This window comes from Mobula birostris, chromosome 15 (genome assembly GCF_030028105.1).
Source record: "Mobula birostris isolate sMobBir1 chromosome 15, sMobBir1.hap1, whole genome shotgun sequence".
In the NCBI taxonomy this organism is placed as follows: domain Eukaryota; kingdom Metazoa; phylum Chordata; class Chondrichthyes; order Myliobatiformes; family Myliobatidae; genus Mobula; species Mobula birostris.
In genome coordinates this window covers 5,250,011-5,263,599 of record NC_092384.1, presented here as the reverse complement: position 1 = coordinate 5,263,599, position 13,589 = coordinate 5,250,011, and the positions used below count along the sequence as shown (strand labels likewise).

Sequence of the window (13,589 nt, the reverse complement as noted above, 5' to 3'; positions counted from 1 at the left end):
ATGTGGGAGAAGGGGTTATTGATGTGGCGGTGGCTGAATATTTGCTGAAGAAGTAGGCACTGAGGCAACAGAAGAAAATTTTGACATCATGAAAGCACAGAACTTGTTGAGGTCTGGTGCAGGGGAACAAAGATGATGCTCTACTGAGGACAGAACATTCCACTTTGGAGAGGGTGAAATCAGGGAGTTTAGTAATGACAAGAGTTAGAGCTCGAGTCCAAACGAAGGATCTCAACCTGAAATGTTGACTGAAATTTTCCTTCGTAGTTGCTGCCGGACTTGCTGAGTTCCTCCTACACTTTGTGTGAAGCTCTATTATTCACTTTTGAATTAGCAACTCTGAACCAGCATAGCATATGTGTGTGTGTGTGTGTGTATGTGTGTGTGTGTGTGTGTGTGTGTGTGTGTGTGTGTCTGTGTGTGTGTGCGTGTGTGTGTGTCTGTGTGTGTGTGCGTGTGTGTCTGTGTGTGTGTGCGTGCACGCGCGCATATGCTGTGATTATTCAAATGAAAAAAGATAATTGAAGAAAGAGTTTTCCTAATGATTAAAGGAATGATAGAAAACTGGTACAAGGGAAGTGGTGACTGATAACAGGCAAAAATAAGATGTGAGACTGGTAATCCAGTAAAATGTGTTCTGCTTCACTTCTTCCAACTGCATACAGCTTCTCCTCAGATGAAACAAATGTATTTTTAATATGAAAATTAGAAAGATACAGGTGCTGGAAATCTGCTATGTTAACCCTATTTCTCTTCTGGCTGATGATGTCTGGCCTGCTGAGTGTTGCCACCATTTTCTGTACTAAGTGCAGCTTGTCTTTCTTATAAAACACCTTATAACATTGAATTCTCTGGCTTGTCTTTCCACTGAAAGGTTCTGAGGATGATGAAAGGCTATAGTTCACTTAATACACTGTTGCTGCCGCCTAGACAACCAGGCGAGAAGCTTCCAATGGAATTACTTGATTACTATAAAGAGCAAATGGAAATCCAAGCACAGGAACAAGCAAAGAGGGAAACCCAGGCACAGGATCAAGCAAAGAGGGAAATCCAGGAGGCCACTGAAGGGGAAAATGGTAGGTGCTCAGAAGGAAAGAACATGCTTTACTCATCTTCAAAAAAGCTACCATCGATATGGAAATGCATCTTAATGATGTGAACATTCTTACTTGGTCGACACCTAGCACATGCACATTCACATTGTGTGACTTTATCCTTAATACCAATGCTTTGGGTGCTTATAAACTAGTTAATAAGCTCCAGAATTTTTGATTTAAAATGCACAAGCTATTCTCTTTAGAATTGCCCTATTGAAACTTTCTGATCAAGTTTTGGATCACCAGCCTTGATTTATCTCCTAATAAAGTGCGGTGTTAAACTTTCACTGCTCATGCCCCTATTAAGTCAACATAATCAAGAATTCCTCCTACCCCAGACATTCCCTCTTCTCTGCTCTCCCATAAGGCAGAAAATACAAAAGATAGAGAACACATACAACCAGGCTCACAACAGTCTGTATCCTAATGCTTTCAGAACAGAATTGTCATTTGTTAATAACAGGTTCCTGATCTCCCAATCTACCTCATTGTGGTTCTTGCATTTTATTTGTTTACCTGCACTACATTTTCTCTGTAGCTGCAACACTATATTGTGCATTTTGTCGTCTTTTTACTACCTTGATGTCCTTATGTATGGAATGACTTGCCTGGATGACATGCAATGCAAAAGCTTTTCGCTAAATGGTGTATAAACCAATACCATAAAATGCCAAGGGATGTTGTGCTGTTCTAAAGGCATGGTACAGATGCAGGAGGGTGTTGGTAGTGTTGTGATACTGAGACAGATCAATTGTTTCATATTCCCCATCACGTTTCTTCCTATCTTAGCTTGAGTTCACTTGTTCCTTCTACGTTTATCCATAATATAGCTAACACCTGCCAGTATGTTAACATCCAACCCCTCTCAACTCCATCCGACTGGGCTCTCTGTTTTCTCTGTGGACAAATAGTAGGGCAGTTCCCCTCCAGCATGGCACTTTCAATTCAGCCCAATGCAATATTATATTGAACAACTTCTCCTTTGACTGCATTCAAATCTGCAAAGTGAACCACTTGAGGACGGGGGAAAACTGCCTCGTCACAAAGTATGTGGAGCATTCTTTATTTCAGAGTTCAAAGTAGAGTTATCATAAAATTAAATATGTCACCATATACAACCCTTGAGATTCATTGTCTTGCGAGCATGCACTGTAACTCCAAGAAACACAATAGAATCAAAGGAAACACGAGGAAATCTGCAGATGTTGGAATTTCATACACAAAAAAATACTGGTGAACGCAGCAGGCCAGGCAGCATCTACAGAAAGAGGTACAGTCGACATTTCGGGCCGAGACCGTCCATCAGGACTAACTGAAAGAAGAGATAGTAAGAGATTTGAAAGTGGGAAGGGAAGGGGGAGATCCAAAATGATAAGAGAAGACAGGAGGGGGAGGGATGGAGCTAAGAGCTGGACAGGTGATTGGCCAAAGGGATATGAGGCTGGAGAAGGGAGATGATCATGGGACCTAGGGAGAAAGAAAGGGGGAGGGGGGAAGCCCAGAGGATGGGAAAGGAGTACAGTGAGAGGGACAGGGAGAAAAAGGGGAGAGAGAGAAAAAAAAGTTAATAATAAATAAATAAATAAATAACGGATGGGGTACCAGGGGGAGGTGGGGCATTAACAGAAGTTAGAGAAGTCAGTGTTCATTCCATCAGGTTGGAGGCTACCCAGACGGAATATAAGGTGTTGTTCCTCCAACCTGAGTGTGGCTTCATCCTTACAGTAGAGGAGGCCGCGGATAGACATGTCAGAATGGGAATGGGACGTGGAACTAAAATTTGTGGCCGCTGGGAGATCCTGCTTTCTCTGGCGGACAAAGCGTAGGTGTTCAGCGAAACGGTCTCCCAGTCTGCGTCGGGTCTAGCCAAGATGGGAAGAGGCTTCCTGTGACCGTTGAGTCTCATAGTAACGGAGTAAGTTACAGTTTTTTGGTATTTAGTACAAACAGTAACATTAGAGGTATGCATCTAGGATTAGTGTTGTGCTTGGAGTGCCAGATGTGGGGACCCTGGGAGACTCCCAGCCTCCCCAAGGATTACATCTGCACCAGGTGCACTGAGATGAGGCTCCTGAAGGACCGTGTTAAGGACTGGAGATGGAAATTGATGACCTTCGGCTAATTAGGGAAAGTGAGGAGGTGATAGATACTACCTATAGAGAGGTAGTGGATAGCACCCCTGTGACAGTCCCCCTCAGAAATCGATATATCGTTTTGGATACTGTCAAAGAGGCAGACCTGACAGAGGAGGACCACAGTGATCGAGACTCTGGCATTCTGCCCAGCACCGAAATCAAGAGAGCAAGAAGAAATGTGGTAGTTATAGGGGATTCTATCGTAAGGGGGACGGACAAGAGATTCTGCGAGCCGGACAAGGATATCCGGATGGTGAGTTGCCTCCCTGGTGCCAAGGTATGGGATGTCTCAGATTGAGTCCAGAGTATTCTGAGGAGAGAGGACGAGCAGCCGGAAGTCTTGGTACATGCTGGTACCAATGACATAGACAGAAAAAAAGAGGAGGTTCTGAAGAAAGATTACTGGGAGCTAGGAAGAAAATTGAAAAGCCGGACCTCCAGAGTAATAATATCAGGATTGCTGCCTGAGCTGCACGTTAGTGATGGTAAGAATAGCAGAATTAAGCAGATGAGTGTGTGGCTAAGTAACTGGTGCAGGGGGCAGGGCTTCAAATTCTTGAATCATTGGGATCTATTTTGGGGAAGGTATGACTTATACAAAAAAGATGGATTACACCTGAACACAAAAGGTACTAATATCCTGGCGGGATTGTTTAATATAGCTGTTAGGGAGGGTTTAAACTAAGTTGGCAAGGGGAAGGAAACCAAGATGTTAGGGTCGAGGAAGAGGAAAATAGAAATAAGTCAAAAATACTGTGCAGCAAAGATGGCAAGAAGGACAGGCCGGTGAATATACAGGATAATTTGCTGCAAAATAGAAATATAGCAAAATCGGCAACAGATACTGATCTAAGTGTACAGTACTTAAATGCACGCGGCATTAGAAATAAAGAGGATGGCCTTGCTGCACAGCTGCAGGTTAAAAGATATGACATTATGGCCATCATTGAGTCATGGCTAAATGATGGATGTGACTGGGAGTTGAATATCCAAGGATACACAGTGTACAGGAAGGATAGGAAGGTAGGTAAAGGGGGTGGCGTGGCCCTGATGGTAAGTAACGATATCAAATCAATAGAAAGAAGGGACATAGGATCAGAAGAGGTAGAATCCTTGTGGGTAGAATTAAGAAATGGCAAGGGTAAAAAGACACTAATAGCAGTTATATACAGGCCTCCAAACAGCAGCCAGGATGTGGACTACAAGTTGCAGCTGGAAATAGAAAAAACGTGTCAGAAGGAAAATGTCAAGATAATTATGGGGGATTTTAATATGAAAGTAGACTGGGAAAGTCAGGAAGGTAATGGATCTCAGGAGAGGGAGTTTGCAGAATGCCTACAGTATGGCTTTTTGGAGCAGCTTGTCCAGAAGCCCACCAGGGGACCGGCTGTTTTGGATCGGGTGCTGTGTAACGAACCTAAGGCGATTAGGGAGCTGGAGGTAAAGGAACCCCTTGGAAGTAGTGATCATAATATGATTGAGTTCAGTTTCAAACTTGAAAAGGAGAAGCTGGTATCAGGTGTATCGATATTTCAGTGGAACAGGGGAAATTACAGTGGTAGGAGAGAGGAACTGGCCCAAGTCGATTGAAAAAGTAAGCTAAATGGAGGGATGGCAGAGCAGAATTGGATGAAATTCCTACAAGAAATAAGGAAAATGCAGGAAAAATATATTCTAAGAAAAAAGAAAATCATGAATGGAAAAATGGCACAAATGTGGCTAACGAGAGAGGTTAAGGCAAAAATAAAAGCAAAAGAAACGGTGTACAAGGAAGCAAAAATTAGTGGGAAAAATGAGGACTGGAAGACTTCTAAAAACTTACAGAAGGAAACTAAGAAAGTCATTAGGAAAGAAAAGATGAATTATGAAAGGAAGTTGGCGATTAACATAAAAAAGAATACTAAGAGTTTTTTTAAATATATGAAGAGCAAAAGAGTGACAAGGGTAGATACAAGACCGATTGAAAATGATGCTGGAGAAATTATAATGGATAACAAAGAGATGGCGGAGGAACTGAATGAGTATTTTGCATCAGTCTTCACAGTGGAAGACATGAGCAATATACCTGGTAGCCAGAGGTATCAGGGAATAGAATTAGGTACAGTCAAGATTACTGGAGAGAAAGTGCTTGGGAAGCTAAATGGACTAAGAATAGATAAGTCATCCAGTCCGGATGAGGTGCACCCAAGGGTTCTGAAGGAGGTGGCTTTGGAGATTGTGGAAGCATTGGAAATGATCTTCCAGGAATCAATAGACTCTGGCATGGTTCCGGAGGACTGGAAGGTCACAAATGTATTTCCGTTATTTAAGAAAGGAAGGAGGCAGCAAAAAGAAAATTACAGACCTATTAGTCTGACATCAGTAGTTGGAAAGATATTGGAGTCAATCCTCAAGGACAAGGTTATGAAATACCTCGAGGTGCATGACAAGATAGGCCGAAGCCAGCATGGTTTCATGAAGGGAAGATTCTGTCTCACCAACCTATTGGAATTTTTTGAGGTAATCTCGAATAAGATTGACAAAGGAGCTTAAAATCATCAAAAAAATTCAGAGCGTGAGAAGTGTCACGAACATAGGTAGGAAGGGATTGAACAAGGGGGGGATAAAACAGTGTCGAGGTATGCAGAAATGAGTTCGGTGGGGCAGGAGCAAGCTGAGACAATAGGTCTGCCAGGATAGGCAGGTTTGTGGATCTTGGGTAGGAGGTAGAAACGGGAAGTGCAAGGTGTGGGAACTATAAGGTTGGTAGCAGTGGATGGGAGATCTCCTGAGCGGATAAAGTTGGTGATGGTGTGGGAGACAATGGCCTGGTGCTCCTTAATGGGGTCACGATCGAGGGGTAAATAAGAGGAGATATCCGCGAGTTGTCGCTGTGCCTTGGCAAGGTAGAGGTCAGTACACCAGACTACAACAGCACCCCCCCCCCCCCTTATCGGCGGGCTTTATAGTAAGGTTAGGATTAGTGCGGAGGGAGTGGAGAGCAGAGCGTTCGGAAGGAGTAAGGTTGGAATGGGGAATCGAGACAATTGATGTCCTGTCGGCAGTTAGCAATAAAGAGATCCAGAGCAGGCAGAAGACCAGAGCGGGGTGTCCATGAAGAGAAGGAAGGTTGAAGATGGGAGAAGGGGTCATCGGTGGGGGTGGGGGAGTCCTTGCTGAAGAAGTAGGCTCGGAGACGGAGCCTGCGGAAGAAGATTTCTGCGTCATGGCGAACGCGGAACTCGCTGAGGTGTGGGCGAAGGGGGACAAAGGTAAGGCCCTTACTGAGGACAGAGCGCTCTGCCTCAGAGAGTTGAAGGTCGGAGGGGATGGTAAAGATCCGGCACGGATGAGAGCTGGGATCCGAGGAGAGAGGGGGAGGGGAAGGGAGGCTGGTAGTGTCAGTGGAGAGCGGAGGGTTGGTGTGAGAAGAAGAAGGAGCCTCCGAGGGCCCAGGAGTAGATGATGGAATGTGAGGGAGACGGGGTTGCAATGTGGTGGTGGGGGAAGGGGAGACGGGAGTCATAATACCAGCACGTGGAATCAATGGAAGATCACACCCAACAGGACGGACAAAGACCCAGTGTGCAAAAGACAACAAACTGTGCAAATACAAATGGAAAAATAATGCTAATAATAATAATAATAATAATAACAATAAATAAGCAATAAATATCGAGAACATGAGATGAAGAGTCCTTAGGTTGTGGGAACAGTTCAGTGAGGAGGAGAGTAAAGTTATCCCTTCTGGTTCAAGAGCTTGATGGTTGAGGAGTAATAGCTATTCTTGAACCTGATTGTATTGGTCCTGAAACTGCTGTACCTTCTTCCTGATGGCAGCAGTGAGAATAGAACATGGCCTGGGTGGTCCTTGATGATGGATGCTGCTTTCCTGTGACATTTCCATGTAGATGTGCTCTGTGGTGGCGAGGGCTTTACCCATGATGGACTGAGCTGTATCCAATACTTTTTGTAGTATTTTCTGTTCAGTCATAGGTATTCTGTTCAATGTCAATATAGCCTACATAACAAATCTATAGAAGTTTGTCAAAGTTTCAGATGTTATGCTGAATCTTCACAAACTTCTAAGAAAGTAGAGGCACTGCCATGCTTCTTTCTTAATTGCACTTATGTGCTAGGCCCAGGACAGATCCTTTGACATGACAACACCAGGTACTTTAAAATTGCTTACCCTCTTTGTTGTGTATTTAATATCTAATATTTGAGTAATAGATTAATCTTGTATATAATAATAATAATAATACAGTTTCATTAAGCATTCTTTGTTGTTTAAATAATTAATTACTGGTTATATGTAAAAGTATGTGCATGGCATATGTCATCATGCCACCACATCCTTTGTGGGTGCCTCACTAAAAGTAAAAACAACATTAAATGTACATGAGTTATCTCCTGGCTCCCTGTTTTTCTTTTTATTTGTTTTTTTTAATTATGTTTTGGAGTTACAAAACAGAACAGTGATAATGATGTATTTTTAAAATGAACCTGAGATGACCCATTGAAGCATAGGGGGACATTTGAGCTTAAAAAAAAAGCCAGCATGCTTGCTTTCTTCGGAAGAGAGAAATAGTTGAGTTTTTTAAAAAGGCAGAAATATATGAGTTCATGGGTTCATAAACAGTGAGACCCTGGTAATAATAATCATAAGTAAAAAAAGCAGAAACTGCTGGCTATGTTAGAGAGATAGATGTGTTTGATTGCACAAGAGATAATTGTAATATGTATAGTGAGTGAATTGAGCAATACTCTAAAGCAAATTGAATAGCGAATGAGAAATAATCAGTTTTGTTGAGTTCATTGGGTGGAAAAGCATGCAGTTTGCTTAGAAGTATGACTACTTCAACCAAACCAGCTGAAATGACCTTTGCTGATTTAGTTAAAGTAATGCAGGAACATTTAGAACCAAAACCATTGTTTACTGCAGAATGCTTTAGGTTTCATAAGCAGAATCAAAAGGAAGGGGAACGTATGTGGCCTAATTGAAGAGATTGTTTAAGCATTGTTAGTTCAGTGATGGGCTTAATTATGCAGTTCCTAAAGTTGTCATAGCCGGGTGTGGTAGTGGGGATAATCTTCCATTACCTATGAAGTGCTCCAAATGGCATGTATCTCCAACAGCCTCTAACAACCAAGTCTATCTCTTGGCCTTCATGTGTGGCTTAGCTACCTAGGCCCAGCAGAACTGTTTCTACTAACAAGAGAAGGGGCAAAGGCTGGTCCTGGACTTATTTCCTGGCATAATGTACATATTACTATTTAACTGTTTATGGTTTTATTACTATTCAAATTCCAGACACTTGATGATGCAGTAATCATATTGGAGCAACAGCAGGAAATTCTCCAGAGATGTTTTGTATAACAGAGTGTTGTCCTTTGACTAGGTCTTTATTCTTTGGAGCATAGAAGGTTGAGGGGGGCTTGATAGAGGTGTTTAAAATTATGAGAGGGATAGATAGAGTTGACGTGGACAGGCTTTTTCCATTGAGAGTGGGGAAGATTCAAACAAGAGGACATGAGTTGAGAGTTAAAGGACAAAAGTTTAGGGATAACATGAGGGGGAACTTCTTTACTCAGAGAGTGGTAGCTGTGTGGAACGAGCTTCCAGCAGAAGTGGTTGAGGCAGGTTCGATGTTATCGTTTAAAGTTAAGATGGATAGCCATATGGACAGGAAAGGAATGGAGGGTTATGGGCTGAGTGCAGGTCGGTGGGACTAGGTGAGAGTAAGAGTTTGGCACGGTCTAGAAGGGCCGAGATGGCCTGTTTCCATGCTGTAATTGTTATATGGTTATATGTTAATTATTTATGGTGCAACTGTAATGAAAACCAATTTCCCCCAGGATCAATAAAGTATGACTATGACTACTATGACTAAAGGCCGACCGCTGGCGCCCACAACCAGTTGCTCCAGGCAGGTTGGGCTCGTCAGCCTTGGATGGCAGCCTACCTAGGAGAAGGAAAACTCTTATTTTAGACCTCCACTGCCTTGCAGCCGTACCCATTCATGAGAAAGGCTTTGGGAGTAAACCCCAAGGAAGAAATCCGGAGGTGTGGTCCCTAAGGCAGTTTGATGTTGTTTACAACTTCACTCTGGCAACCGCTGCAATGACCCTGGTGCCAAGCTGTATCAGTGCCTGCCCATCCCTTGGACTACATCAGTGACATGGAGAGGGGGAGCCCACTGCATGGGCAACAGCCAGTTGAAATCTTCCCGCCCTGGAGTGGACACAGTCCACCAGATGTGCAAACCCATGATCCCTTGGGACTGATGGCTGCTGATGATTAATTATGCACTGAGGTCATTCAAAAATAGCTTCTAACTAAAGCACAATTTACAATTAAAAGAGCAATTAAAATTGCTGCATCAATGGAAACGCAGAGAGAGTCAATTGAGTCAGTAATGAAACAGTGTAAACAAAATTGCTACATCTAAACAGAAACCAGCCTCGTTGAGCAAATTGTTTTACCATTGTGGCAGGGCTTCACCTTCACCAGACCAATGTAGATTTAAAGGTGAAACTTGCAGAAAATGCAACAAAGTAGGACGTGTATAAAGAACATGTCAGGCAGACAAAAATAAATGGACTGCACAGGGAAGAGAATGAAATAAATGTCAAGATGCAGTTTCAAAAAGAGCACTAATGGTCATGCTGTTAATGAAAATTCTGATAATCGTGAGAATGACACAGAACTGAATAGTCTTGAAGATTTACACTGTGAAAATTAACAATAGACCAGCGATATGACTTACACCAGAAGTAAACGGCAAATTAACTAAAATGGAATTGAACTGGCTCGGATGTTTCAGTCATTCCGCAAAATGAGTTTGAACAGCAGTTCAAAGATACTAAAATAAAGCCTGCAGATATTCAGTGAAAGAGCTTACATTGGAGAAAAGGCAATTCCTCTGGCAATGGCATTTGTTACAGAGAAATACAACAACTAATCATTGTGAGTTCTTGAGTAGCTGAGAGAAAGACAGCTTGATTGAAGATCCGTCCACTATTTGCACGCCACGTGCCACGTGCCACGTGCCCTGTAATAGAGTCAGCTGAAAGTGAATTAAGGAAGGTACTGTATGATGTCACAGTAGTGTTCAGGGATGGCATTGGAACACTCAAAAATATCAAGGGTAAAACAGTGTTAAATGAAAATGAAACACCCAGGTTTTGCAAAGCCTGTCTGGTTCGTTCTCCCATCCATGATAAAGAAGCCAGTGAGGGAGATCGCATGGAGACTGCAGGAATTCTTTCCAAGGTATACTGCAACCCATGGGCAATGCCAGTGAGGGAGATCGCATGGAGACTGCAGGAATTCTTTCCAAGGTACACTGCAACCCATGGGCAATGCCACTGTTCCTAGTAGCCAAGAAGAATGGGTCTGTTGGGATCTGTGATGATCTTAAGGTCTCCATTAACCCAGTACTGAAATCACGGCCCTCAACCCATGGTAGGGGATATCTTTACAAGGTATTCCTGGAGGGAAGCAGTTCAAAGTGGACTTAGTTGAGGCCTACCTACAGATGGAGATGGAAGAAAAGTCTAAAATATTTCTCACCATACACACTCACAAGGGGCATGGTCACTATAAAATGCTTGTTTTTGGAGTGGTCTCTACATCTGCACTCTGGCAGAAATCTATGTACCAGGTGCTGCAAGGCTGCCTCGGCCCTCAGTGTTACCAGTAAAAATCATTGTTACCAGTAAAGATGACAAGAAATATCCTCAAAATCTCAAGACTGTCTTAAAAGGATTAGAAGATTATGGGCTCAAAGCACGATGCAGCAAGTGTGAATTCTTTAAAGCCAAGTATCATTTACTGTGGTCACACCATCAATGCACAAGGTTACACAAGTGTGCTGAGGAAGTTCATGCAATGGTGGATGCCCCAAGGAAAAAGGGTCTGTCACAGTTGCGGTCCATTTTAGGATTTGTCATTATTATATCAGGTTCCTGCCAAACCTGGCTACTGTGTTCCACCCTTTAAAGCATTATTATGGACCGGAAAGAAATGGCAATAGATAAAACAATGTGAGGTTGCTTTCCAAAAAGTACAGGAAATGGTGTCGTCAGACACTGTACTTGCACATTGTTTCACATTGTCTAGTGAAGCTTGCCTGTGATGTCTCACGTTATGGTATATCATACATTATATCACATGTTATGAGTGATGGAAGTGAACAGCCCTTAGCTTTTGCATCATATTCCCTAAATGGTGCAGAGAAAAATTATGTACAGATTAACAGAGAGGCCTTGAATCCATTTTGGGGTGTAAACTATTTCAACCATTACTTCCATGGAAGAGAGTTTACTCTCATTACTGGCCAAAGAAATGGCAAATGGAATACAGTATCAAAGTTCAAGGTTATATATTCGTATAAAATTGCTCATTTGCCAAAATCAACAGGCTCGCTTTGACCCGAGAGACGACCCGCCATCATGGAAATCGAGACGTGACAGCCCAAAGCATTCGCACGTCCAGCCTCAGCAGCGACACCTACTGGAGCAAAAGGGTGGTGCAGCTCTATTTCGAGGGGTCACATTCGGCTAATCACCATCAGCATGTGAAGGATTGGGGCAGATCTTACTGCCACCCATCAATAAGAGATAATTAAATTTTATTGTAGTGATGTACTTCGAGACACCCATAAAACCCTTTGCTGCAGTCAAAAGACAGCGGTGACTGTATCATGTCCATTTAGGAGAGCACCAACCACATCATCAAGAATAATCAGCATCATCTGGTGTTACTGCTTCGTACCTTCTATTCAGCATCAGGGTAAAAAAAATGGTCAGTCTAATTATGCTGCGCGGAAAGGGAAGGGGTACATTATGGTCAAGGGATGACGCCAAACATCGTCGGGAAGCGGCAAGGAGAGGGAGACAACAAGAATCAGATGAGGCCAGGGCCGCACGACTCCAGGATCAAAGAGTCAGGACAAAAAAAGATGAGAGAGGAAGAGACAGAGGAGGAGAGGCATGCACGTCTCCAGGATCAGAGACAAACAACAAACAGCAGAAGAGATGAAGAAACGGGAGATGAAAGGACTGCACGTCTCCAGAATGACAACGAGAGGCACAAGGGTGGCAGATAAACCAGAAATGATGCCATCAAAAGTGTCCTTCGTTAAACGAGGAGGAGCTATACTTGCTTTGCTATGCGTCGTTTTTCTTTAATAAACTGAGGTTTTCTACTTCAGTTTCCAAAGCAAAGCGATACCAATAGTATTCAGGAAAATTTAATGTTCATTCTGGTCAAATCAGACTGCACTACCCTTCCCTCAAAGGGTGCCCAAAGGGGTCACTCCGTTGTCTAGTTTAAAGCTAACTTCATCCAGTCTTTGTTCACCTGTGGATTCTACCATCCTCAACCAGTTGCTCCTCGTCTTCAGTCACTTTGTTGTGTTGATTATCTGTTCTCTCTTGTTTTGTGGCTCCTCATAGCTTGTTATTTTGCAGTTTATTATTAAAGTGAATTGCTCTCCACCAAATTGTCTTTACTGCTCTGTGTTTGGGTCAAGCCTCCTCTATATTTCTTGATAATGTGGTGACATTGGAGAGGGTCTAGAGAGGTTTACAGGAACGATTCAAGGTACATTTATTATCAAAGAATGTACAAATTATATGCCAGGAGATTTGTTTGCTTACAGGAATGTAAGGACTAATGTATGAGGAGCAGATGGCTCTGGGCTTATACTCGCTGGAGTTTAGAAGCATGAGGTGGGGGGGGGGGTCTCACTGAAACCTATTGAAAGCCCTAGACAAGGTGGACCTGGAGAGGATGTTCCCTAAAGTGGGTAGTGTTGGACCAGAGAGCACAACTTCAGAATACAAGGATGTCCCTTTAGAACAGAGATGAGGAGGAATTTCTTAAGTGTGGTGAATCTGTGAAATTCATCACTATAGATGGCTGTGGAGGTCAATTCATTTAAAAATATTTGAAGCAGAGGCTGATAGTTACTTAATTACTAAGGCTGTCAAAGGTTATGAGTGGAATGACCTAATTCTGTTGTTATGTGTTCTGATCTTTAATTTAGAAGCTGATCTCATAGCAGTCTCAAGTGCTTTGGGAGGACCAAATGTAGAAAATGTCTACATTAAATGTCTGCATAGCCTGCAAGCCTCTCTCTGAGGATTACTTTAAACCCCCACCTTATTATGAACATTTCTAACTGCTAGCATCTGCTGAGAAGAATCATTTGCTTCCGTCCCTCTCACTTACCTTCCATCAGCCTCTTTAACATTTATCCCTCCTGTCCTTTCACAGGTGTTGTTGATTATGTTCTGTATTCCTTCCTCAGCATTATAAATCGCTATTGCCTGCAATATTCAGAATGACAAGAGGAAGTGTTGGACACCA

General features: G+C 42.8%; 1 protein-coding gene across 9 annotated transcripts in view; it reads left to right on the top strand.

Moving 5' to 3' along the window:
* Positions 1 to 13,589, top strand: part of hydin (HYDIN axonemal central pair apparatus protein) — a 981,559-nt gene that overhangs the window by 600,883 nt on the left and 367,087 nt on the right. For all 9 annotated transcript variants that reach the window (XM_072279252.1, XM_072279251.1, XM_072279249.1 and 6 more), the window contains one exon: positions 875 to 1,076. In XM_072279252.1, coding sequence (XP_072135353.1) covers positions 875 to 1,076 — 202 coding nt within the window. The remainder of the gene's footprint in view (positions 1 to 874; positions 1,077 to 13,589) is intronic.